This window comes from Halichondria panicea, chromosome 17 (assembly GCF_963675165.1).
Source record: "Halichondria panicea chromosome 17, odHalPani1.1, whole genome shotgun sequence".
NCBI lineage: Eukaryota > Metazoa > Porifera > Demospongiae > Suberitida > Halichondriidae > Halichondria > Halichondria panicea.
Genome location: NC_087393.1, coordinates 3,122,336 through 3,149,916, shown reverse-complemented (window position 1 = coordinate 3,149,916; position 27,581 = coordinate 3,122,336). Strand labels below are relative to the sequence as shown.

General features: G+C 40.0%; 4 protein-coding genes and 1 long non-coding RNA gene across 11 annotated transcripts; 2 read left to right on the top strand and 3 right to left on the bottom strand.

Annotated features, from left to right (window-relative positions):
• Positions 1 to 222: 222 nt before the first annotated feature.
• LOC135351280 (uncharacterized) lies at positions 223 to 5,120 on the top strand. Of its 3 annotated transcripts, XR_010399424.1 has the most exons (5): positions 223 to 808; positions 1,209 to 2,285; positions 2,680 to 2,902; positions 2,971 to 3,104; positions 4,816 to 5,120. It is a non-coding gene; the product is annotated as an uncharacterized LOC135351280 (long non-coding RNA). The 3 variants fall into 3 exon arrangements; XR_010399423.1 differs by having other exon boundaries at positions 223 to 2,285; XR_010399425.1 differs by having other exon boundaries at positions 223 to 2,285; positions 2,947 to 3,104.
• A 345-nt stretch (positions 5,121 to 5,465) lies between these two features.
• On the bottom strand, positions 5,466 to 11,316 carry LOC135351274 (nucleolar protein 12-like). Of its 5 annotated transcripts, none has more exons than XM_064550247.1 (4): positions 11,071 to 11,316; positions 6,361 to 6,466; positions 6,136 to 6,193; positions 5,466 to 5,717 (listed from the first exon to the last, which is right to left on the bottom strand). In XM_064550247.1, exons 2-4 carry the CDS (start codon positions 6,400 to 6,402, stop codon positions 5,575 to 5,577), a joined length of 243 nt encoding a protein of 80 aa, XP_064406317.1. In that variant the 5' UTR covers positions 6,403 to 6,466; positions 11,071 to 11,316; the 3' UTR covers positions 5,466 to 5,574. The 5 variants fall into 5 exon arrangements, with proteins under 5 accessions (XP_064406317.1, XP_064406313.1, XP_064406314.1 ...); XM_064550243.1 differs by having other exon boundaries at positions 6,361 to 6,514; positions 11,134 to 11,316; XM_064550244.1 differs by having other exon boundaries at positions 6,361 to 6,496; positions 11,134 to 11,316.
• On the top strand, positions 11,317 to 15,357 carry LOC135351277 (ragulator complex protein LAMTOR3-A-like). Its single transcript, XM_064550251.1, has 6 exons — positions 11,317 to 11,390; positions 12,154 to 12,188; positions 14,172 to 14,230; positions 14,844 to 14,917; positions 14,982 to 15,105; positions 15,169 to 15,357. The coding sequence occupies exons 1-6, from the start codon at positions 11,382 to 11,384 to the stop codon at positions 15,240 to 15,242; spliced, it is 375 nt and encodes a 124-aa protein (XP_064406321.1). The 5' UTR covers positions 11,317 to 11,381; the 3' UTR covers positions 15,243 to 15,357.
• Positions 15,358 to 15,817: 460 nt separating this feature from the next.
• LOC135351278 (meiotic recombination protein DMC1/LIM15 homolog) lies at positions 15,818 to 25,038 on the bottom strand. The gene is made up of 18 exons (XM_064550252.1): positions 24,847 to 25,038; positions 19,002 to 19,046; positions 18,897 to 18,947; positions 18,775 to 18,849; positions 18,704 to 18,724; positions 18,567 to 18,649; positions 18,484 to 18,497; positions 18,393 to 18,431; positions 17,155 to 17,196; positions 17,044 to 17,108; positions 16,978 to 16,985; positions 16,802 to 16,893; positions 16,672 to 16,745; positions 16,509 to 16,623; positions 16,399 to 16,449; positions 16,327 to 16,336; positions 16,161 to 16,277; positions 15,818 to 16,037 (listed from the first exon to the last, which is right to left on the bottom strand). Exons 1-18 carry the CDS (start codon positions 24,901 to 24,903, stop codon positions 15,968 to 15,970), a joined length of 1,029 nt encoding a protein of 342 aa, XP_064406322.1. The 5' UTR covers positions 24,904 to 25,038; the 3' UTR covers positions 15,818 to 15,967.
• Positions 25,039 to 25,052: 14 nt separating this feature from the next.
• Positions 25,053 to 27,578, bottom strand: LOC135351273 (ERI1 exoribonuclease 3-like). The gene is made up of 2 exons (XM_064550242.1): positions 27,423 to 27,578; positions 25,053 to 25,764 (listed from the first exon to the last, which is right to left on the bottom strand). Exon 2 carries the CDS (start codon positions 25,755 to 25,757, stop codon positions 25,137 to 25,139), a length of 621 nt encoding a protein of 206 aa, XP_064406312.1. The 5' UTR covers positions 25,758 to 25,764; positions 27,423 to 27,578; the 3' UTR covers positions 25,053 to 25,136.
• Positions 27,579 to 27,581: the final 3 nt, after the last annotated feature.

The following is a 27,581-nucleotide window of genomic DNA, read 5'->3' as shown; positions in this document are numbered from 1 at the left end:
ATACTTCGTAGAATATAAGTGTGTGAATATTTAATTACTTTTAGTATTAGCTTCATTTTGATAGCGGAAGTTGAACTTCCGTTGCAAATAAATTTGTGTACTTATATAGTACTTCCGGAATCTTGGCGGAACAACTGTAGAGTTACTCCTGCAGCATGACAGGATGTCACGCCCACATGATATTTGTGTTGACTCAACAGGTGTTTATGCACCGTCAGCGCTATTTTACTGTTCTTTGTGTTTATCTATCTAGCTCATTTATTCAACTATGACTATGCTATTCATTTTCTTATGTCACAGGATATAGCTAGGCATTATTTATAACTACTGTGGAGTACTATGATCGTTTGTAGTCTTTTAGCTAGCTAGGAGAGCAAGTGTTTGTGTTGTGCTTCTGTATATTCTCTTCTTTCTCCGTACACTCACAATTCCTCCGTGAAACTTGATGATAAATTATGACGCGGGGCCACACCTCCTCTAGGTAAATGTGGGTGTTACATCCTGTCATGCTGCAGGAATGCAATACGGGAGTAACTCATTAGCAAAAAGGTCAACCTATGTCGTACCTCCTCTGATCTATAGCTGACTTGTATAGTTTTTTATTAGAGAAAAATCGGACAAGTGCATCCCGAGACTTTTGATCCTTTTCCTGGGAAATGTTTTCTCCTTCTACGTACGTACCTAGAGTCTGCTACACACTGGTTACAGGTATATCTATACGTTTGCTACTGAAATGGTGGCTCATGATGTCCACTGCTGTATACTAACTAGATCGACTAAACAACGTAAGAGATTACCCCAAATTAATGTGAGTAGATCTTACGTTGTAAATAAAGATATGATTGGAATTTCCAAGAGTGATGGTAGTCTCGATCTAATACACAAAAAAATTTTTCATAGAAAGTACAAACAATTACAAGCAGATGTACAGACAAGTAGAATATTGAAACATACATGTAGTTAGTAAGTAGGCGTGTAAGCACGTATGGTAATGTCCATCCAGCACAGGTGATAGAGTGGGAGACCTGAAAAAAATTTTTGAACAGCTTTATGGCCAAACGAGTAGGTAAAGTACAAACGAGTAGAGAGTTATACATAAAACACGAGTTAGTAAATCCATAGATAAAGCAAAAATCTAATAATATTATGGGTAAAGTTGGTACAAACGAGTAGAAGAGTTAGTAAATCTAGCTATGCCCATCCAGCAGGTGATGGAATGGGAGACCTGTGTATGAGCATGGTATCGTTACCTCGCCAAAGAGCTATACTGACCAAAGAGGTGTTTAGTGGTGACTATGTCTCGGTCGATGCCTGAATGTAGACAAATTGATCGGCTGATATCGCGGATGGTTGAGACGAAGTCCTCTGCTAAGCCTCCAAGGGTTTCGGCCACTAGAGGGATGCAAGTCAAACCCACAAGTGGCAGCTGGGGAGATTGGAAGCCAGCTTACGTTGGACGCCCACTTGGAGAGCGTGGCCCTGGGTCCAATGTAAGAGACTGGAGGGGAGAAATAACGTGAATGTCAAGAGCGGCCGGGTGGCCGTTGATCCAATTAGGAAGGAGGACGTCTGCAGGGCGAGAAGCGGAGTCTGGAACCAGCCCTGGAGTTTCTTTTTGAAGGGCCCAGAGCAGCAGACTGAGCAGCGTTAAAAACAACGTCACGGATGGCGAGGCATTGTGACGGCTGATACGGTCGCTGTTGCCCCCACATCCCACCTGGTGATCACCAAGGGAGTCAGCAACACCATGACACTTGGGGCAGGTGAACTGCTCATTGTGCAGCGGGACTCCTAGCAGTTAGCACAGGCATGAGCGAAACTCACGATGTTGGAGGTGAAGTCCAAGTGAGGGAGAGGGGATTAAGCCAGTCGTGAGCATGAGCGAGTCCAGTGGAGAGGGCCAGTGCTCGTGACCTAGTGGTGGGGGCTGACGCTTCAGCACGGATTCATCAATGGCGCACGGCAGCAGAGAGGGCTCCCTGGCTGAGGTCGAGGAATATCGTATCGAAATCAAATTTGTTCGACATGCGCATGCGCACTCAGCGCAGCCTAATCATCAGCTGGAAAAAAGAATGGAGGAGGATGATATGGATATGGATGTTGATACTTGCCTGAGAGGTTTTTGGAAAGATGGAATATGTCTTTGTGACAGTGGTTATGCTACACTGTTTTCTGAGTCATATCATCTCCGCCCCTTGTATTGCGACCATCATCTGTCAGATCTTGATACTGAAACCACCTGGGAAATGGATGGCATGGAATTCCTATCATATGCCGTGATGGCTGTATCCTTTCTGTTATGCTACACGGCTAGGGTACATTATAGCAAAATGTCTTATGAAAGCTCAATAGACTCCCAATTGCACCCAATTGCAACTCAGACAATTTTTTTGCACACTGACAAATAATTTATATACATTGAGATGAAATAATCCGACCAGTTCCTCTTAATCCCATGAACTTATACGTTGTGGTAACCGCTTGAGATACCACAAATATCGTGTTATTCAAACGTAAAACGTTACACAAGTCACTATAACTTATTAGAGACAACTCGTGGGAACGAGTTTGAGTGCATTATAATTTATGGCCATATAAATTAATAGGTAGCCTGACTAAGTATTGTGCTCGTAACATTAATTAAGAGTTATTTTCCGATTAATGCTACAATGGTTGTAGTTAGCAGTTGGGATTGGTGTATTTGGTGTGTTGTCACTACTGGTGTTCTCAGTCCACCTGTGGTCACTGCTGTCTCTCAGCAAGGGAATTAGCAGTGTGAGGAGAGACACCTATGACTTCATATCTTCACTGGTCACACGTAAAGAAGCCAACCTTCACTGTGACCTTTGGGAACCACAGCTGCATGTTTTTTCATGTTTTACAGATGTAACTAACAAAAATAGTAAGATTCAATCATTACACATCAACTGCGCTATTGGTCACTAGCATTATTCTATTGCTTTAATTCAGAAAACACTAGAAAAAAGACGAAAAATGCCAGAGTTGTGCATACCTACAATGCGCAAGATAAAGATGAGCTAACTCTGCTTCAGAATGGTGAAATCATATGTGAAGTCACCAAGCTGGACAATGGATGGTGCAAGGTATAGTCGCATTACAAAAAACGTTTATTGCTACTGAGCTGCTACAATATGCAATACTATAATTTATTAGTATAATTATCTCTCGGGTACGCATGCACAGCGATCGAGGTATACCGTTTGTGTGTGTGTGCAGAGGAGGAATGCCAGATACAATAGGGTCACGTTTAATGAGAGATTAAACATTCTTGTTCTGGGTTCTTGACCTTTGCTGCATATGTAGCAGCTTAGCGCTTCTGCTCTTTATTTGCCTGCTTACAAATGCCTATTAATGAATCTGCCTGATCCGGGCGGGGGGGGAGGCGAAATACCCCTCCAATGCAACCCTGGCTAGGTTTTTGTTTACTTTCAAGGCCATTGCAGATTCGTGTGCAGCAAAATCTGTTGCCTATTCTACTTACCGTAATACTTTGATTTAAGGCGACCGACCATCCAAATATGCGACATCCTCATCTTAGGCAATTTCTGACCTCTAAAAGTAGCGACAGCTGCATTGACAATTGTTTTTTAGTATCGCACCATAAATGGAAGTAAATGTTATAGTCATACCCTAGCCCACTTGAAAATAACGTGTTTTAAGCAGCGTGAAATAGACTAAGTAGAGCTCTCCAACCATATGCGCCCCTCTAAATATGCGACATCAGGACTTCAACATAATTTTTCAACAAAATAAGCGACCTCTGGCTTAGTAAAAGTATCGCCTTAAATCGAGGTCTTGTGGTAGTGGTTAGCTCTGCACTAGCAAGCTTGGAATTTGAACTTTCGGAATCCATTTTAGCAGCAATCACGGTTGACTCTTTTGTACCATTCCCTGCATGCAGTTGATTTACTGGAAAATAATGTTTAGTACTGTAGCTTCATCCGTACAGCTTTGGTGTCTGCACCGAGGCACAGTGCTTCATTATGAAATCGGTGCGCAAGTGCCAAGCGAGGTATACAGTAGTGTGTTTGTGTCTGTCTGTGTGCAGAGGAGATTGGCCACGCGTCATCATTCATGTGACGTCTCTGCTCACATTACCATAGATACTGAACAACTGTAAAGAAGTTGTGGCTACTCTTGCTTTGCTGAGCTTATAACTTGTGACTAGCTGTGTCTGTTGTCTGGTTGGACCAGGATTAGCTAGACTATAGGGTAGAGTGCAGTACAGCGATGATGTATGTAGCTTGAGCAATGTCTGGCTGGAAAGAATCTGCATGCACTGATAACTCGCCATAGAGGGGATCAGGTTGGTTAATGAAAGTGAAAGTAGCCAGAGAGACACACACATTTTGCCTTCAGAATAACTGCAACACCAGCTAGAAATTTACATGGAAATCATTGTCAATAAACTGTGTCAGCTACTAACTTAGTAGTTAATTAACTTACTTTTTGTAGCAACACATTATTTTTTGCAATGCACAGAAAAATAGCGGTATGCTAATATTTGCTAGGCTTGGAAATTTGGCATCGATCCTTTTCATGGTCGATCATTTCCCACTTCTTGAGTTTTCCTGTGATTCTGCTTGTATGCACACTCATGCAAACAATTTATGTTCATCGTGATATAATGTGTCAATAGCTAGTATAGCTTTGACACCTCCACCAAGGCATCAGCCCCCACAGTGCTTTCATTAATTGTGGTAGTCTCACACCTATAGTAACATGATTAATGTTTGTATCCATCTCTCTCGTATGCGAAAATCTTTCATGCTTCACACTGCATTTCAATTGCAGGGTACACTGAGGACTCAAACTGGATTTTTCCCAACAGCGTATGTGGAGTTCCTTTGAATGACCTGAAGCCTGAACACTGAATATAATTTTATTAGCAACTATAATTATTATACACATATCAGCATGCACAGCTCGTTAATTGCAGGTGTCTGGTAAGCTGTTTTCGGGAAAATGAAGCGTTCTGTACTTAATATAATTATGCATAGACAATCGAAAACGAGAATTTAAAGACTATTATATATACCACATGCGATCGTTCTGTACTTATGCATAGACAATCGAAAACGAGAATTTAAAGACTATTATATATACCACATGCGAGCGTTCTGTACTTAATATAATTATGCATAGACAATCGAAACGAGAATTTAAAGACTATTAATTTATATAATATATATACCACATGCATGCAGTTGATGTAATAGCTGCCTGTGCCACCATAAGATAAGTCATCTCGGGTAGAAAGCAATTTGTTAGGTCCTAAAAGAAGTGCCAACTGTTTCTACAAATAAATTTCTGGCACTTATAATATAATATAGAATAGGTGTTCAAAGGCCTTTACTTTTTGTAGACTCTGACTATTCTGGCTCTCGGAAATATGGCCACCTCGATATAATTATATATATTATATCTACTCAGGTTCTATAACATTCTGAAGTTAAAATTACAGTATATAGCTCCTACAACAGTGTAAATAGTGCAGGTGATGGTGAATGTGTTTTTTCTGTTTTACCAGAGACTGATGTTTGATAATTATATTCAAGAATCTATATTAGCGAGAGTTGATAACGACTGTCCAAATTGTGGTTGAGTGTTTATGATGACAACATGGTTTGGGTGATCTTCGTAAGCACAAGACTTTTCAGGAGCATTCAACCCAACAGATCCAGAAAGGCCGAAATCTATTAGAGAATAATGTGTTACAACCACTATTATAGCGGCAAAATGATTGATAATCACTGATTGATTGAGTGGCCATAAATTATCAGAGGAGGTTGGTCACATCAAAATGTTTTACAGAGGAATGTGCGTGCAAGGAGACAGAAAAAGATATATGGAAACTTTCAGAGAAAAGTAGCTATCCTACATGTAGCTAAGTATAGCTCTCTACACTAGTAAAGATCAACTTCGGCCATAAATTATCAGAGGAGGTTGGTCACATCAAAATGTTTTACAGAGGAATGTGCGTGCAAGGAGACAGAAAAAAGATATATGGAAACTTTCAGAGAAAAGTAGCTATCCTACATGTATAGCTAGTATAGCTCTCTACACTAGTAAAGATCAACTTCCTCTGAATAATTATCAACAAACACAGCTCACCATCTTTACTGTTAGCCAGCCCGTAGGCATCCAACTTTTTCTTTACGGCATCTTTTTTCTGAAATTAGAGTTAGATATAGGGCATAGAATGATCATGTGGCACATTAAAGAGAGCCTTAGTATGGAAGATGACCCCTGCATGACTAAGCTAAGGACAATTCATGCTGGACTGTCTTAGTTTTTTCTATTGGCCAGGAACAAAGATATTGTGACTGCTACACCCACCTCAGTCCTCATTTTCTTACGAGCTTCTTTCTGCAGTTTCATGTTTTCAAGCTTTGCTTTTTGTCTTCTTTCTTTTTTCCTTTTTTGAAATCCTGTTAAGTATTCCCTGCATGCACAGAGGAAACACGGCCTGTTGCTGATAGAAGTCAGTAGGCTAGAATATTTTGCGTGTGAAACCCTTTGCGAATGAGACAAAAAGTGTGACCCATTGCAATCTACAACTATTGCGTTCTGGGCCAGGATCGTGTACGTGTCATAGCAATACCTGTGAGTTTATTTTTGCAAAATTATGCAAAACATTCTAGTAATACAGTACATCACCTAGCTTTGATGTAGGCACCCTATGAAGTCATTATAAAGATACAGCAGAAACCGAGGTATCTTAGCACATGTATTAAACCTGCAGGTTGTTATCGCATGAAATCAAATTTAGCAATGAATTTAGTATCAAATTTACCAAGGCAATGAAAGCTACATTGCATGCACAAATTGATTTGAGTAAAATAATACATTCTTGTTTTCAGAGTGATTTAGTAGACTCGCAAGCCACTCCCTTTTCTCTGATTGGACGGGGGCGGGAGAAAAGGGACTGGTGACTCTGGGACACATTTTGTGTCTCTACCAGAATTTGGGTAGAGATTATTCATTGATTTTTCCACGTGATCCAAAAATTGCGTGAGGTTAAGTAGAATTGCGTAGCCTGCAAAAGTGATCGCGGGCTTCTTAGCTACAGTTTAAGAATGGATGCTAGTGCTAGAAAAGAGAAGATGATGGAGTAATAACATCATCAGGCATTCAGCTAGGATATAGTCATCTAACTTCTAAGACACCAGCAGAGATTAGCTTGTTTTAGTTTTACGTGATGAGAACTGGCAGCCGAAAGTCATTGGTTGCCTAAAGCTTTTAATAACCTGTACAATACAAGACAGATAATGGCAGACGGCAGCAGTTGAATTGAGAGTAGTCAGACTTGTACAAGCTGTCTTAAATCGCTGCCACTCCTCGGTTCAAAGGACTGCCAAGATTTCTACGTTCATCAGCTGTTCCATGCTAATCCACAAGTTGTGGCACAACAGACACTGGTACAAGGATCTATAAAATCAAAAGGCTGGCTAGATAGATCTGTATACTTGTCTTCTGTGTGTCTTTAGCTTTTGACGCATCAGAATAAATTGGATAATTTGCACGTGACATTAATATTTAATAGCATTCCTGATTTACACAAGCTGTAGCCCAGAGTCACCAGTCCCTTTTCTCCCGCCCCCGTCCAATCAGAGAAAAGGGAGTGGCTTGCGAGTCTAGTGATTTAGTTGACTTCCTCCTGTCGTTTCCATGCCTTCTAAAACTACTGTATAGCCCGGGGGGCAAAACATTTGAGCAATATTATTTTAGTCACTTCGTGGATAATATTTTCGTGGTTGCTGCTTGCACTGCAGGTAAAGGTAGGCAAGGTCACCTCATTCGTGGGTAAAATATTCGTGGTCAGAGCTTCAATCACGAAAACCACGAATATTTTGTTCCCCGGAAATTACCAGCTATACGGTATTGCATAGTGGAAACAAGCAGTTACTAGGCATGCAGTAGTAGCAGTGGATCCAGAGCCAGAGTAGTAACTGTTTCTATACCACAGAATTTACTTCAGTTATTATATTCGTTGGAGTTATCAAGCATCTCCTGGCGAAATTGTTTTATGTTTCAAATGAAGTGTTGATTTAAGAGATCTCAATAGAGCTACCACTTACAAACATGCAGCCAGACAACTACATCATTATGATGATTTACAGAGGCTCAGATCTCTTTTTCTTTGCTTGCTAGCTTGGTAACTGGATCGTTACTAGCCTCGCATGCAGACGTCAGTGGGGGGAGGATTTTCTCATTCACAATGCTTGTATCAATATCACATGTTTACAGTCTTCATAAATCAGATATTCTACATGCATGTACTGGAATGAGCTAATTCACTGGTACACAGTACTTGAGAGTGGCCAGGTTTTGCGTTGCGCACTATTTGGTTGAAAACCCACTCTTGTGCAGAAATTCCCAGTATCTCTAGTCATTTTCATCGAGTTTCAGATAGGAAGTTTCATCCTCTAAGAATAGCTGCTATAACTGCTTCGACTGCCATCTTTGGTATTTACTCATGCATGTTATGCGATATTAAAATGACACAGTGAGAAATATGGTTGGTTTTCCGCTTGTTTCAAATTCCTCTCCCTCTACAAATTCAGATGATTTTTGTTAGAATACCACGATCAAGGGGCTTAATTTTCGCTGTTTTTATGGGTTAGCAATCCTACACAAAAATAAGTCCATGAAAATTGTTCTTTAATTAGAATTATCTGCTATAACGTGCAAGGCGTGGCTTCTGGAAAGCAGTCAACCCACGAACATTATGCAACGAAACAGTTTTAGAGGCCATTCCACGAAATATACGAAAATTTCGCGCTATACGGTACATAGAGTATTGTATTCACCACTAAAAATTTGCAAGACTATGCTACACACATTTATAGAAATGCCCAAGGGGTACCTTGACTTAGTTTAGTCTCGCAAGCACACGTATGTCAGAAAGAACAAGGAAAAGTGGTCACTTCTACCAGAGGTCCTTCCTCCCTGCTTGCGAGACTAGCCTTGATAATTAATAGGTTGAATATGTTTCAGAAAACAATAAAAAACTAAAGCACTAATAAAAGTGCAAACCCTCGGCTGGTGACATGATTATAAAGAAACCACAAGAGTGATATAATGCAGTGCACAACTGAGCTGTCTAACACAGCAGGAGCAATAAAACTAAACCAGACAGGAGGCATGCTGAAACATTTGAGAACTGAGTTTTAGTGGTACATAGACATGACTAGGATACTGTGGACTAGGATCACAGCAAAGAAGCCTGGTGTGTCAGAGAAGTATGGCTCCTGGAGTAGGATCCCAGAGTCAGCTAACAAAAGACAACAAACCAGCCACAATTCCAGCTTTTTATTGTAGTGACCCTTTTCCATTGTTCCTGGTACAGGATCACTTCAGCTGTAAATACGTACCTAGAATAAAGGACGCATGTAGCTAGAGGCCACCGTGCAAGTTCAAGCTTTTTATTCGACAACAAGGCTTTAACATTGAAAGCTGCCACTATTGAAAGTACTGACTTGTTGTGTGGAGACTACTCATGCTGTAAACGCAGTGCTATAACATCCAGGTAAGCAGATCCAGACACAAGCTTCTTAGCTTTTGCTCATTTTAATTTGACAACGAAGGTTTAACATAAAAATCTGCCACTATTAAAACTAGTAACTTGTTGCGTGAAGACTATCCATGCTGTAAACGCAGTGCCATGACACCCAGGTGAGTAGATTCACCTGTCATAAACAAACAAACAAACCAACGGACTACTATACCCGTGGCCGCCCACGCACGCCTCGGGTAATGAAAGCACCGCGGGTGCTGATGCCTCGGTGGAGGCGTCAAAGCTACATAATTAACACAACTATTAGCAATAAACATTATAATTGTCATGAACATTTATTTTTTCTGCATGCAGGCAGAATCCAGAATCACAGCTAGGGAAACTCAAAGAGTGGGGAAATGATCGACCATGATAAAAAGGATCGATGCCAAAAGTCCAAGTCTAAAATTAGTTGCTGATGCAGCAGAGCCTTGCAGCTCTCTTCTCACTCTTGCAGCTACCAATAGCTAGCGTTCTAGTGCAAAGCTAACTACTAAGTAGAGTAGCAACACTCTAGCTATGGACAAGTTTTTCTACGCACTCTTCTGCTGGCATTCCAAGAAAGCAAAACTAGGCATAACTCGAGAACCAAGCATTATTTTGCAAATCCACAAATATACAAACTCTTACTTGTACTTCACACACACACACAAACACACTACTGTATACCTCGCTTGCGCATGCGCACCAAAGCACCATTAATAAGTATGGGCTGAAACTAGTCTAAGACTGGATTTAGAAAAGGGACTGGTCAGGTGACTACAGTAGACTCTCACTAGTTTGGCTCTCTCCGTATACTGGCCAGTACTGGCTACCCCAAACTAGGTTTTCAATGTAATTTATACGTTTACAACGGCCGGAAATGACGTTTTGGTATTTTAGGTGTGGTTTGGCAGATAAAATTGGATTACACTTAAATAGAGATCATTAATCCTTCACCATCCTCGAGACAGAACCGCAATTTTCTGGCCTCTAAAAGGCTAAGTAGCAACTGCTGTGTTAAATTAACAATAACTCTTTTATGTCGTGTCGTCCTAAATAGAGGTCAAACCATAGCCTCGATTCCAGGCCGCTATATAGTAATTTAAGCGGCCTGGAATCGAGGATAGTAGAGTAACATCAGGGTGTCATACAGGATTTTGAAGTAGAGGGGGGAAATGAGAAAAGTAACCAGAAAATGTTGCTAAAAAAAGGTCAACTGTTATTTCAATACCCAGCTATGGACACTCAGTCATAATTGAAAGGGGGGGGGAAATTGGAGCTAGGGGGGATATCCCCCCTTTCCCCCCTGTATGACACCCTGAACATGCAACCCTCTAAATATGCGACACCAGACTTTAACATAATTTTTCAACCTCCAAAAGACGACATCTGTCTTCGTAATTATCACCTTAAAACGAATAAGTACGCACCAGCAAAACAGTGGCGTCACTATAAGTTAACCTATAACTTAACTATACATTACTTTGGGACAAGTTATTGATAGTCACCTGGCCAGTCCCTTTCCCAGAAGAAAGGGGCGTAGTTTCCAGTGTAGTCTAGGCTAAACTTACTTCCTAGATGTTTCATCAAACACTACTGCCTGCTTCTTCACATGTAGCTTCTTTGGTTTCATATTTACAGGGACCTCAGAAAAAATCAGCTAGTAGACAGAGTCTCTGGTACTATACTCAACTCTACCTCAGAGCACATGTGTCAAGCGGCGGTCCCGAGGCCAAGGCGGCTCCAACCAGAGTTAGAAGTAGATGGCCACACCCATCTGAAATAACACTTGTATCATCCACAAGATCACAGAGCAAAAATGACAGATGTGAGTTATTTATTTGCAAATAGATCTAGCTATAGAATTTACTGTATAAAAGGTATTAAACTGTGTGTGACGCTAGCACTATGTCCGTGATAGTCAATCGTAAGACCTCAAGGCACTATAAGCTAGGTGACCCTAGCTATATATTAAAGCTTTTCTTTTTGGGGGTGTAATAAATCATATTTTATAGAGTGGCGGCGGCCACTTTTCAAAAAATTTGCTAATTTTGCGAACAATTAGAGCTACGAAAGATTAGTTACGGCGTAAGATTAATTAGAGTGACACCTTTATTTTATATGGTAAAAATTATCCTCTCTCTTAATCATGTAGTTCCGATCGATTTGAATCTTAGACTCTTGCTATTCCGGCTCTCTGAAGTACGGCCATCTCGATATACCGGCTTTGGCACAGATTGCTAGCTAGATGTGTTTATTGCACAAAACTCGCCCTGAAATGCGACCACTCACTATTCCATATACTGGCCAGTACTGGCTGCCCCAAACTAGGGTTTTATACGTTTATTACGGCCGGATATGACATTTTGGGTGTGGTTTGGTAGATAAAATTGGATTACTCTTAAATAGAGAGCAACATGATTCATTATCCTCGAGACAGAACTGCAAAATTAGTAGTAATGGATCGCTTTTTAGCCGCGGCTATTTTTTGAAATACGGCCACCTCGCTATTCCGTCCCAAGAGTGGCCGGATTAACGAGAGTCTACTGTATTGCAATGATGTAGAGTAAGTGTGTGTTCCTTTTCTTTAGGAACTGCAGACTTTCGTAAGGAGACTTCTACCAACGTAAGTCACTCTGTGATATCGCTGTCCACTAAAATTGTTGGTACAGGGGATCCTACTGAACTACATAGTTATATTGTTGATAATGAAAGGCAGGGGCTACATGATAATTGAAGCCTCGAGGCGTAGCCGCACGAGGGATATGGTAATTAAAGCAGCTGACTGTGTGTGTGTGTGTGTGTGTGTTTCAGCTGTAACTGCTCAACGGTTGCAATGCGACGAAAACTAACAGCTTCTATAGGCTTCTAGCCACGTTCTCTTTGATTTGTGTATTTGCAAACAAAAGCATCTTTCTCGAGTTATGGCTAGTTTAACTCACAGTGAAGGCTGCTACAGTCTCATCATTTGTTCGCATAAATTAAAGTTATATTCAGTTAGCCATGCACTAAAGCGCTAGAGTCAAGAAAAAGCTGCAAAGCTTCATGCTTACAGCTTACACTGTATTACTAGAAGCAGCCTTATGAACTCTGACCTCATTGCAGATCCACCCCCTTTTTTTTAAATGAAAGCACCACAGGTGCTTATGCCTCGGTGGAGGTACCAAAAGCTACTAATAGCTTTATACTTTTTATACACATCATGAGCTTGAGATCAACATTAATTTTCTGCATGCAGAATCACAGGCCAAGGAAACTCAATGAGTACCCGGGTAATGATCGACCATGATTGTTGTTAAAAACGATCAATGCCAAAAGTTCAAGTCTGAACATTAATGGCTGCACCAGCAGAGCCTTGCAGCTCTCATCTCACTTTTGCAGCTACCAATAGCTAGCCTTCTGGTGCAGAGCTAACTACTACGTAGAGTAGCGACACTCCGTGGACAAGTTATTCTATGCACTCTTCTGAAAAGGTGCAATGGCATTCCAAGTAAGCAAAACTAGGCATATCTCGAGAACCAAGCATTATTTTGCAAATCCACGAATTAAAATCCATGACTAGAAGCCTATAGAAACTCTTACTTTCACTTCGTTGATCCTTGAGCAGTTGTAGCAGTCTACACACATGCACACACAAACACACTACCGTATACCTCGCTTGCGCATGCACACCGAGGCATGATTACGTTGACAGGAAAATTGATGCAAAATATACTTATGAAACCTTGAAGATCAATCAGATAGACTTATGTGTAAACAACAATTATAACACAAAGCTAAGTATTAAATGCATACCTCTTCTACAAGGTTTTGCAGAATCTTTGCAATATCCACAAAAAAGCGTTTTGCGTTGAGCGTTCCTTATATGGTTATCTGTGGTCAACCATAAAGTTGTAGATCTAAGTCAGCATGGCACTATTCTACAAACAGTTGATGAAGATTCTCAGCAACACTTTGATAAGATAGTCCAAGCAGCTCTGTCTGATGCACTATTCTCCATCTTATATCCCAAATAATGCCTTGATCTTTTTTTCACAAGAAAAAGCCATTTTGTTTGCTTCCTTCCTAAGCAGACTTGGCATTTCACCACAATGTGTTTATGACACCACAATGTGTAAAGATTAGATATCCATATAAGGAACGCTCTACACCCTCTATTTCTGCAAAACCCTGGTATACTTTTTGAGCTAAACAAAACATGGCGAGAGGCATTAGCACAGCGCAGCTTGCATCACTTCCTAGTATATTAATAGTATGGTTTAGAGTGGGTTAAGAGTGCCTAATTATTGCACGAGTAACCATACTATTGATATTCCAGATGTGATACGGGATTGCTGTACACTCTCCAGTCATTAATAGAACATCATACTGTAATACACGTACATCAATGCCCAAATAGCCACAGAGTAAAACCTGTTCAAGGTTTACTCATCACAATAATTCGAAAGGATACAAGTATATAGCTAAATATACATTATACGGTCAACTTTGGTATATAGCTCTTAGAGCCCCTTTTTAATACATAATTATAATGTAACATTGAAGGTTTATAGATCACCTACAAACCACACACTTTTATCGATGACCTGATTTATATCATGTTCCTTAGGGTGGACGGACTTGAAGCCATTGTGGTATCAGATCGAGATGGTGTCATTCTCATTGAAGGTTTAATCACTTCTATACATATTTAATCACCCCGTGCAGTGCGCAGCAGGGGTAGAGTGAATGGTGTGTGTGGATGAGCAGTTCTCGCGAACTAGTTAGTTCTAATGATAATAGGCTAGTTATAGTTGAAACTTGTAGGCGATCTTCGAAGGCGATAAAATCACTGTTTTCTAATTGTTGCTTCTAGATTCACAATCATTCCCCATAATGATAAAGTTATAATAATTACGGTAAACATTTTTTGCCGCTCAGCTCACGCACGGGGACGAATGCTTCTGAGCATCTAATGATCAGTGTAGCATTTATTAATGCACGTATGCATAGTGCTTAAAATTAATGGGGAATGTACACGTACGCTTGGTTTGTTATTGTGTTCTCATATTAAGAGCACTCTGAAACGAAAGAGCCTTCAGTAGATGTACAATTACAAGCTCATTTTCATTTTCAAAAGACTGTGAGCAGTACGGATTGAAACTATTATTGTAATGATGGTAAAACTGTTCAGATGCCTGAATTTGTTCTTGCTGTATTTGTGTCTGACTCTTAAGTAGCCATTTCCACTGAATTCCTCAATTTCTCCCAACTGTTTATGTAGTGACTTTTTGCTCTTCAGCTCGTTCAGGGAACGTGCCTTCAGCTGCACTGAAGCCACCGTTTCTTGGTGTTTTTTCCATTGCAAGTGAACAGGTTCGATGTACAGGTATTGATAGGGGTGTTTTACTTCATGTTTTGTCATTCTCCTTAATTTTAGGCAAGCAAGCTTGAAGTGGGAAAGAACAAGAGCATCATATCTTACTACTCTGGTCATCAGGTGGTACAGTTCAACTATTTCCCTTTAGTCGTCACATTCATTGCTGCTGTGGATGCAAATACAGGTGATGCTTGTACTCTTAAAGAATGAAGTACTCCACATTTATGATAAACTCTGTTTTCTCCAGGACTCATTTATGCGCTCGAGGAAGAAATGAAAGAAACTGTCACTGACTTAAAGTCTGCTGTAGCTGCCAATTAAAATCTGCATTTTGCCATGAGTGTGTTGATATTGTAAGTTGTACGTGTGTTGCTATTGATCATTTAATTGCCTACTGGCAGTATACAATAAGAGGAGTTAGTACGTTATGTGAAAAGCTTAATTTGGAAGACAAAAACTGTCACCTAATCTAACATAATTATTACCCGAGGCCATATTAAAGTATAATAGTCGTTTGGTTTGTTTGTAATTTGTGAGTCTGCTTACCAGGATGCCATAGCACTACATTTACAGCATGAATATAGCCTTCACACAGCAAGTTACGAGTTAATTTTAATAGTGGCAGATTCCGACGTTAAAGCTTTTTGTCATAATTATAGAAGCGAGCAAAAGCTAAGACTAGCTCTACATAATTTTTTTGCAGCTGAAGTGATACTTTACCAGTCACTATTAAAAGTAAAGTTGTAGTTTGTCGCTTCTTTATTATTGTGTAACTGAACACTCCTCTTATTCATGTCAACAGCCGAGGGTTAGCACTCTTCAGTGCTCCAGTTTACCCACTACACGTACATGTATACAGTATTTCCATCACACTTGTATTTATCACTGGATCAGCATAAGATTAGAGACAGTACAGTACACAATCATAGAAGATAATTATTTGAACACAATTTTGAAACATGATCATGAGGAGATTAAACATCTTGGTGCATATTGAATTGACTGGTGATACATTAATTTTGTACATAGGGACTTGTTAGTTTGAGCTAATCTTTAGCATCATTGATGCCTCCGGCAGTTATTGCGAAAGTTGCTTCACTTTCTGGCATGTCGGGGCTAAGGAGGGAAGGTAGTTGTAAGATGGGGATGGGATTGCTAACACAACACAACAGTATGCAGCACTAACACAAAGACTAGAGTAATGACCTCTCGTTTCATTCAGAAATTCATTTAACACACCTATCGTATATTTTGGCAATGCGGACTTCTCCCCTTCCTTTGCGGAGGCTTATTCTGGTAGTTGAAGCATGTGCCAATATATTCCCTCCAATTGGCTTCTTAGGGTCAGCTTGAAAACTACAAAGGAAGCTAATGAAAACTAATATAATATTGTAGGAAAGCTTACCTCATAGTTGCTGTTTCAGATAAAGAGCAAATTTTGTCATACATTATTAGCATTGTGCATCAGCTAGCTTACCTCCTGGATCTGCCGTCATCTGATTCGTTATAAACATCGCTACATTGTATTCTAGACCACACAAATATTTTATTTGTAAATCATTCATGCATTCAGCGTGTATTCGTTACCTTCAGATATCTTTTGTAGCCTTGAGAGCATCTGAGCAAGTTTCTGCTGACGATCAGCAAGTTCCCCGCGCCCAGAAAAGTCCACGCGAAACAAAGCCATTATTGAGTCAACAATCTGTTCAATTAGGCTAAATGAATGAGCACGGGGGGAAAATACTAATACCATCAACTTGAATACTCCCGGTTCTTCATGAAATTTGGCAGCAACACAATCTAAAAGCTCCATTTGGTGTTCACCTGTGTGAGGATAAAGATATTGTAAATCTATAGTGCTTAACGGGGATTAAACTTACTGGTATATGCTCTTGCATACAGGATGTTATCCAACATGGCACTGTGGTCTAGATTAAAGCGATCTGCTATTTCTTTAAGTCTTCCAGGACGACTAGGTAATTATGTTAAGGACAGTCTTCACTTACATTGTACGTTACAGTTTAAATAATAATACTGAGAATATGACTTTGGATACAATGTGTTCTGTAAAATAGAAAATCATGTGTCATTGTAATGGAATTTGGTTAAGACAAGTAGTTACCTCAGTGTCTATGAACACCACCTTTCCACCACTGTAGTTGTGCTTTCCAGGCAGTTGTGCAGTAACTGTATAGCTTTACTGAGCATCAGTGATTACCACAATTTTGCTTACCACATAGAGTATGAGACAGCTGCGTCTTCCCTGTTCTGAACTCTGAGGCAAAATGAATACCGTATAGCGGGTAATTTTCGTGGGGTAAAATATTCATTTTTTTCGTGGGAAGCAGACCTCCACGAAATTTAAATGTAGGCGTGGCTTACCAGAACGTATGAATGCAGTGCAGGTTACTCACGAAACCACCGTTTTCGAGTTGAACGAATTTTTTTACCCCATGAAAATTACCCCCGATACGGTAGTTTTTTTAATAATGGCTAATCGCCCATATAATAATCGAGAAAATGTGATCATGGTTGTACACTAGTCTTTAAATTGTCTAGTGCAGAAGGTGTCGGGATGACCATTCAATACGATACATATTAATTTTAATTAAGTCACCTCATTTCAACAGCCAAACCTAGCTAGCATTGATCTCCATACCCAAAAAGTGGCCATACCAAGTGCCACCAGTAGGCTAGACAGCCACAATTAACAACCTCCTGTGAATCCATGGTCAAGCATATCAGAACATAGTTAAAGTTGAGTTAGATCTACTACATGTAAAGGCTACTCTTTACATGTAGTAGATCTAGCTCAACTTTTATGAGAATGTGCACAAAACCAACAATGTTGCCAGAGGGTATCAAAGTCTCATGTCATATCCATGTAATTCTAGCTAACCTTGGGACTACAGTGGACTCTACGCTAATCCAGCTCTCTGGTAATAATTTTAAGGTCACCTCAATATACCGTAGTGCTAGAAATATAATATATTATGCACACATAAATATTGCATTCTTATTTCCTTGATTAAGTGCCGCAATATCAATGGTGATTGTACAGGGCTCGAATGAAGGTACGATTCAAATTTATGCGATACGATAGGCATGCACTCACATAAATACCATTATAGTTTGAATCATGCATGCATTTCTAGCACTATGGTAAACGGCCGTTTCGTTTCGTTTCGGGATTGCTGATGATCAATACTCGCCCTGAAATATGGCCACCACGTTATTCTTAATGACATGTAACTGCATTTGTATTGTTGTGGAAGCCAGAAAATAGACACAAAATAACACATGGTCTTGATTACTTATTTGCTGAGATGAGGGATTCCATGCATGAATAATTAAAGTAGCTTGAACTGCATTTGTATTGTGGAAGCCAGAAAAGAGACAAAATACACATAATCTTATTTGCTGAGATGAGGGAAATATTTATTCCATGCATGCATAATTAAAGTAGCTTACCTCCGAACACTTCGGTGATCGACATACTTTCAATACCACCTGAACACAGTACGTAAGTTTAAACTGAGTACAAGTTGCTCTGAGGACTCACCTCCAAGTAGTTTGCTGTGTGTGTGTGTGTGACATTATATATACTTCATTTAGATTCAACTGTACGGTGTAGCTAGTACTTACTCCAATTCACCGCTGCCAGTTGACACCTTAAACACCATTTTCCTCTTATCACTGTATTCGAGTGCTGTTTGAAAACCTCCATCCTAGATAGATAGTTTCCAGTAAAATTTAAATAGGCAAAAATATTTTTTGCTCACGATTAATTTGGCAGTAGCTTCCTGCAAAAATAGAAAAAATTAAATTTTTGTAACCCAGTGACGTAGCTTACTTTAATTTTGTCAACTTTGGCCTCTGATATGCCTTTAATGTTGCAGAGCTTCTTGCGAGTAGTCATTTGAATACCCTACACTTAGTCCATAAACATTCTAGACTTGTTACTATACAACACACCTTGATGGTACATATCCCTGCTGACTTCAATTTCTTGATATCTGCAACATTCTAGTTTGAAAAGCAACTTAATTATGTCACATACACTATTGTGTGTAAACTCACAATCCCATGATTTTGAAGAGCATCTATATCTTGAAAGAAGGAATCCTAAATAATTATCAGTTATGCAGTTTAAGCAACAAAAATTGTTTCTAGGCCCAAAATCATTATTTTTCTGAATTGAAGTTTGCATACATGGATGGACTGTGCATGTATGCCTAAAACCGAAAATACATTTTGCACTGTCAATGACCATTAAATCCCACAAATTGTCCCCCAAAATGCATGTACTGTAGACTGTATGTATTATAAGGAAACGAACATCTCCCTACCAGCCAAAATTTAACATACAGTACAGCGGGTAATTTTCATAACGAATGACCCATTTAAATGTTTCGTATTCTTAATTTTCGTACAGCTCAGGATGGTGACATTGAATCTATAGCGGTAGAATAATTTCGTATCGCGATACGAAATCTATACAGTACATGTGAATGACGTTGTAATGGATTGGAGATATGCACTCGCCCGCTTTCTTGTTTCTTCCAGCCAATCATAGCAATTTTTCACGTAGCAAAATGTTTTTGTTGGTCTTGTTCCTGTTTTTTTTTGGGTCAGATCGTCGAATAGAGATGTTGTTAGTGGGAAGCACATTTTCTACAGTCCATCTTATTTTCTTCACATTTCAAAGCATCTTCAGATAATTTATGTACGTTATGTGTCATAGTTTATACGGTTGTCATGTACATACATGATACTAGATGCAACATAATAAATTATGATAAAACAGGAAGACAATAGCTTGGAAGACAGAGTACTGACTGAGTGCAACAGAGGAGAATCTAGGAAGGACTTGAGTAGATCGATAATTATAGCTGAATCCAACAGAAAAAATCTAGAAAGACAATGGAAGACAGAGTCTACCTGAGTTCAACATAAAATTAGAAGACAATAATAACTTGCAAGACTTGGAAGCTCAGTTTTGTTTCCAGTAGTCACGATGTGTTTCTCGAGAACTGGCCGCTCGAGCAATGAAGAAGTCAGCCTAGAGATGGCGGAATTTTCTAGGTAAGTCAAGCTGAGAAGATGGCAGTGTGCCTCGTGAAAGCAATCCCAAATCTGAGGATAAAATTAATAGATAGATAACTTTTTATTTGGGCAGAAAATGCTGCATCCACAAGTGCAGGTTTTAATGCAGGTCCTGTAAACGACAAACAGTAAAACAAAAAGACAAGAAAGTATGGAGTTTTAGAAAAATAATTATAATTATGTATGTAATAGTTTAGTTGCAGTCAGACATTGAAGAGAACAGTTTGTGTACACTATTCTTGAACGTTGGTAGTTATTATTCTCTTGAGCTCTTGTGGAAGCGAGTTGTACTTCAGAGCTCCTTGAGGAAAAGCTTATTAAGAAATTTCTTACTTACTTACTTACTTAGTCAGTCACTCACTCATTTGCGGTGAAATGTGATAATAGTGCACTTTTATGTGAACGTTTTTTGAGTATCATAATACACACAACAAAAGAATAGCTCTACAAATGAAAGCACCGCTGGTGCTGATGTCTTGGTGGATGTGTCAAAGCTACATAACATAAAGCTATTAGCTATGGCTAATACACACATGTTTTTACGGTAATTTTGGCATGCAAGCCGTAATCACAGGGAAACTGAAACGATTGACCATGATTGATGCTAAAAAGGATGCCAAAAGTACAAAGTATAAAATTAATGGCTGCTGCATCAGTAGAGCCTTGCAGCTCTCTTCTCCTTCTTGCAGCTACCAATAGCTAGCGTTCTAGTGCGGAGAGCTAACTACTAAGTAGAGTAGCAACACTCCATGGACAAGTTTGCTACGCACTCTTGAAATGGCATAACATTCCAAGTGAGCAAAACTAGGCATAACTCGAAAACGAAGCATTATTTTGCAAATCCACGAATGAAATCCATGACTCGTATACAGAGGATTTCAGGTTGGCTGGCAGAAGTTAAAAGTTGAAGTGCAGTCAACCATGATTACTAATTGCATTATAGTAAGAAGACACGTACAGTGTGTGGTCATGCTTCAACTTTTAACTGTCTGCCAACCAACCTAAAATCCTCTCTAGAAGCCTATAGAAACTTTTACATGCACTTCATTGATCCTTGAGCAGCTGTAGCAGCTAGTCGACTACACGGACACAGACAATTAACACACACTACCGTCTACCTCGCTTGCGCATGTGCACTGAGGCATAACTTGCTCACCGCTGTGCAGTCAGTTTTCAGATGTAATGCTTCCCTGCAGAGATATAACAGTTTAAACATAGGAAAAAATACGTGAAAAGTGCTAATCCTAGTTAAAGCCTACTGGCTTTAATTAACAATGTATTGTAACATTTCCAAGAATACTGCTGATACTGTATAGCGGGTATATTTCGAGGGTATAAATTTCGCGGATGTGCCTTTAGAAAGGTTTTCGTTGATTTAATTTTCGTGGAATAGCGCCTTTTTTGCAGCGTGCATGCATGAAATATTAAATTCGCGGTTATAAATGTTTGCAGTTCATGCCTAATCAACGAAAACCACGAACATTTATACCCTCGAAATATACCCTCTATACGGTACCATTGTGTAGGTACAACAAAAAATCTCTAAGGTGGTGGGTATGTGGTGGTTTATAAACAGCAAGACTTTTCCCACCGCTTTAGCAATGGAAAAGACCTATCGTTGTCGGCTAAAGTCTGAAACTCTCGCACAATATTCCTGAATAGGGAGGCATGTATGCATGATTTCGTATGATTTACATAAATACACACACTGATCACTACTAAATTATCGGGTTTTTTGGGTGCCTTTTTGCTTAGCAAAGAAACTCAAACAAACTTGTCGGCTGATTAAGGTACATGAATTGCTATTAAATTAATCGTTTTATCTTCTGATAACAGCAGTGCTTAGCCTTCCACCAGCATGCAAAGTAAGTCTAATGTAACCACGTGCGGTCGAGGGATAATACCGTACTCTACCGCGAGATTACGCCCACGTCCGAAATTACGCCCACCCCTACTTTGAGTGAAAGTTCTTGCATAGGCTAATTTGCCTCGAAAATACGCCCACCATAAAGTGATGCATTTGTCAGTGAGCAAGTTGTTAAGAAAAGGTTTAGCAGTTTATTGTGTACGCTGGTTAAGCTCTGAATATAGCTAGATATGTAGCTAGATCCTATTAGCAAGTATAAGAGACAAGGACAATCTTCTCTGAATCTCTGTTGAAGACTCTGACAGTGACAAGGAACAACCTTAATTCTGATGCAGAATCTTGACTCGATCTTTATACCTAGCTACTTTACCCATGCATTTACCGTTGTTGTATGTTGATGTATTCATTGTATTTCAAGAGCTGGCAGGCCTCAGACGCAGACCAGAGGAGGCTGGAACCACTTGACCTTAGCTAATTAAGGTCAATAATTGGATTTATCCAAACTTCTCTTGCAGACTACTTCAAGCCTAGTTTTTAGTGTCTATCAGTTCAAAACGTTATTTTTCAGGGGGGGTCAAATTTTGCTCAGAAGCAAAGATACAAGTCTCAAAGCCAGCTATGCAGTGACCTCGAACAAGCCGCTCAAGATATCGAGGCTAGTGCAAGAGCAAGACTTTTGATTGTATCTCTGCTTCTGAGCAAAATTTGCGAAAATAAAATTGACCCCCCCTGAAAAATACTGATAGACACTAAAAACTAGGCTTGAAGTACCGTATAGCGGGTAATTTTCAGGGGACAAAATATTCGGTTGAGACATTTCGTGGTTGGAGCTTGCACTGCAGGTAAAGGGTAGGCAAGGTCACTTCATTCGTGGGTATTGACTTTTATTCCTCACTGATATTATTTCTATTGAACACGCATCATTATGATTAAAAATCAATATAATTATTATTAATTATACTAATCATATAGCTCAAATATTCGTGGTCAGACCTCCAACCACGAATATTTTGCCCCACGAAAATTACACGCTATACGGTAGTCTGCAAGAGAAGTTTGGATAAATCCAATTAGTGACCTTAATTAGCTAAGGTCAAGTGGTTCCAGCCTCCTCTGGACGCAGACAGAGAAGAATAGTTTCTTAATGAGTGGGCTTAATTTCGAGGCAAACACCTGGATGGGCTTAATTTCGAGACAAAACTACTGTTTTCGAAATTAAGCCCATCCCACCTGTAGCTGCTTTGTAGCATGCAATTAGGGTGGGCGTAATCTCGGTAGAGTACAATTTGCACAAACAAGTGAGAATTTTTTTAATTCTAAGCACTGTAGCTATAGAGTATAATCATAGTGATTTATAGCCTCGTTTCTGTAACGCTAGGTCGAAAGACGATCAGGTACTCCATGTGTGTTAGTGCACATGCGCAGTCCCAAAATTAGTAAAATGATACCGTAACTACCGTGATTAATGTAATTATAGCGCCACAAAAAATTTATTCCACTTCCGAGTGGCGCATATCTTTTAAACCCCCAAAAATTGCGGTCAGCCCAGCTGGCGCCTACATTATGGTGGCGCTTATGCTACAGCTAGTATAGAATTTGTAGAGAAAATGGGTGTGGTCTAGCTCAGTTTCACTTGCTAGCTGCGCACCGTTGAGAGCTGAATGACTCGTGAACTGTTTAGAAGTGTGAAGGGTCAAAGGCAGAATGATTGTCTTGATGTCTCAAACAAGCCTTTTTATAAGCGCCAGAAATAAATAATTCCAACAACGGTTGGCGGTTTTTTAGGACCTAAACAATTATGCCGATGCTGACATGGCGCTGTAATTACATCAATTACGGTAGTTAATTTACTCGGAATCTAAACAGTAATGCACCTATCAATGGCACCAGTACGGGCATAGGTGGGGATTTGAAACATACATAATTCAACTGCACCACATCTGGGGCAGCCTCGATGTCAAATCCCCGTGTATAAGTGCAATGACCAGTACCAGATCAGCACATGGCTGTGTTAGTTACTGCACATGCGCAATGATGTCAAATCAATTGCCCTGCCCCTGGGGCAAAATTCAAGGTCAAATCCCACTTATAGCCCCACCTATGCCCGTGTTGGGGGAGGTGGGGCTTGCCATTGATAGGTGCATAAGTTACATTAATAACTGGATACGTCACTGCCCTCGAAAATAAAATCCGCGAAAATTTAGTGCTTCCAAATAACCCGCTATACGGTACGGTATCACCCACACAATTCGTATTTTGTTCTACAACGGGACAACTCTCAGGTGTCTCAACACAACCGGCAGCTGGCCAGTCCCTTTCTCGAGTCTAGTACCGTATTCACCCAAATTACCGGGACACTCTATTCTAAGGGACACTTTGGACTTATGTAATTTTGTTCACTCTATATTAAGGAACAACAGGAAATGTAAATATTATTAGATGTCCCAATATAATTAGAACGAAAAAGAGCATGTTAGCTCGATAGAGACTAGATGGATTCTACTCTCTGGCACCGTAATATGTCACTGACGGTTGAAGACACCACTTTGTAGACATGGAACCCGCGTACACAGCTTCTAAACTGCACGAAAGACATTTTAGCTGCAGAGCTAGCCTCGGCCTGGAATCGAGGCCGTGTACGTACGTATGGGGAAATATTTGTTCTAATTACTACGGGACACCCTAATACAAGGGACACTTAGACTTTAACGTAATTTTTTCTTGCTCTATTCCAAGGGACACTGAGCCGTAATTATTTTTTTGTGTCCCGGTAATTCGGGTGAATTACGGTAGCTAGCTACAAATACATGCATGCAACTTAGGATGACCTGAGAGAGTCTGTACAGATAATCAGGAAACATAGGAACAGTTTTGGCGTCACTAGACATGTACATACATGTATGTAATAATTATAGATATCTAGATAGCTCGTTAGTTTCCAGATTTTTTTACCTCGTCGGTGTCCGCTTGCAAATCGTTACTGCACACTACTTGATCGTCTTGCATCATGATATTTCTTGCCAGGCTTGTCTTGGGCACAGCTGAGAGGCTGAGAGGCTGAGAGTTCGAATGAGAAGTACAGCTAGCTAGCTAAAGTAATAAACCTCTGCCTTGACAAACCAGCTGCAGTGAAAACTACGCATGCGCATTAGACAAAATTGAAAAACTACTATGGCCTAGACGTCTAGACGTCTAATAATTTAAAAACATTATTACATGTAGATCTTCCTATCTAGTAATAATTATTCTGCAGTAGGCTGGGTAGAAAAATTAAGTTCGATCAATTTAGCTAGAATCTTGGCAATGTTTTTGCTGTCATCAATCCCACTGTGGTGACGTCCATCCAGCTCCAATCCTAGCCCTCTGAGCATGCCGGGCATACCAGTTGCTCTTTCTTTGGTTACACGAGAATACAAATCCTTGATATTGATCCACTTGAGAAAGTAATCTGGAAACGGCAACTTAAAGTGCCTACACTGGCTAGGTAGCATGGTTTTCAAATCCCAATCACCACAGGTGACGAAACAAGAATTTACATCACGCGTTAGTAAGCCATTGTCTCTCATCCACTTATGGAAATCCTCCAGCACTTCTTTCAAGATCGGCTGGCCAGTTACCATTTCCTGAGTGATGCCAGTAAGGTCAATGCAAAACCTGGTAAGTACAGGGTTAGCAGTCGGCTGAACATAGGTATGGAATATGCTCTCTGTTTTCAATGTCTTAGCATTGACCTTGAGGACAGGAAACTCTATTATCTCTTGAGGTTTCATTTTCACTTTATTCTCACATGTTGCTTCAAAATCCAATACTAGAAAGTAGTCGATTGCCTCTATTGCCTTCAGTGGTTCCGAAAATGTAGCCATGGCAAATCTGGGTGAAAAAAAGATGAGACACTTTCGGACAGATTAATATTATCTGTCACAAGGCTAAAATGTTGACAGCTAACACAACTGGCGTCTTACTACACCGATTTGATATCGTCCTGCTATGTACAAACATTGCCATATACATGTAATAACCACTATGTGCTGCTAACATTATTCATTGTACCGTATAGCGGGTAAGTTTTGTGCGGTAAAAATTCGTTCAACTCGAGAAACGGTGGTTTTTGTGAGTAAAAATCTCATTGCCTGTACTGTATTCATACGTTCCGGTAAGCCATGCCTACGTTAAAATTTTGTGGAGGTCAGAGCGTCTTACTATGCAAGAATTTATCGTCTAACTACATTTTCTTGTTTGCATGTGCTAATTAGCGTGAGCGCAGCGTTGGTTGGACTCCGCCCATTAATTAAATGCTCTGTACATGTGCAGGGCGGCTGATAACGCTTGATCTAAAATAGTGAGTACTGTATAGCGGGTAATTTTTGTGGGGATCTCCTCATGTGCTCCTGGTATTATCAAAAGCCATGTTGGCAATGATCACTTCCAGAATTCTGAGTAGAAAAAGAGCTCTGTGCATGGGCACGACCTTTCATACTCTGCATGCTCGTTTAAGGTGACCAGCAGTGACAATATGGAAATCTCAACTGTACCTAACCTGTTTCACCATGCGACAGTCAAAAAAAATGCATCAGCATAACCTTGCAGCTCTCTTCTCACTCTTGCAGCTACCAATAGCTAGCGTTCTAGTGCGGAGTTAACTACTAAGTAGAGTAGCAACACTCGGTAAACAAGTTTGGCTACGTGCTCCTCTGAAAAGGCTGCAATGGCATTCCAAGTAAGCAAAACTAGGCATAACTCGAGAACGAAGCATTATTTTGCAATTCCACGAATTAAAATCCAAGAAAACATGACTAGAAGCCTATAGAAACTCTTGATTCATCCTTGAGCAGCTGTAGCAGTCTACACACACAGACACACAGACACACAAACTACCTCGCTTGCGCATGCGCACCGAGGCAATTAACACAGTTATAATAACATGAAAACAATTGTTTTAATATTGAGGGATAGGTTACTATAGTATAATTTATGTTTCATGGATTTTCTGTAAAACGATTAGTGCATGGTCAAGGTCAGACAACTGTCCTAAAGTGATATTTTGTGGTGTTTGTGGTGTTTGATACCACAAACACCACTTTAGGACAGCTTAAAGGTCTGTGAAACGTAATCAATTTGGTGTGACCGTACTATTAATTACTATTAAAGTGATGTACACGTAGATTTTAATACTGCAAGACCTCGATCGATTAAAGGCGACCCTCCAAATTTGCGATACCCTCGCACTCAGACCTCCAAAAGTAGCAACAGCATGCAGCGATGACAATTATTTTTTAATGTCGCGCCCTATGAAGGTAAATGTAAGCCACACCCTAGCCTCGATTATAACCCACTGGAAAACAAGTTTTAAGGCAAGTAGTCTATAAAGTAGAGATACATGCAATTAGCTAAATATGCGACACCAACCTCCAAAAGAAGCGACCTCTGGAATCGTTAATAGTGTCGCTTTAAATCGAGGTCTTAGGGTAGGTACGTTTTCACAGACAAAACTGAAGTGTACAGATTATTAGAATAATTAATATACGTACCTGGGTGTCTAGGTCAGCTTGTACAGTCTGCACTCAGCGCTTGATAGAAACATTCACAAGTACTCCCTCAGCTCCATGGACAAGGAGCAAAACAAAGTGGGCAACGCCCATCTAGACTGTATATAAAAGGAGCTCTAGCCCCACCCATGCCAATAAATA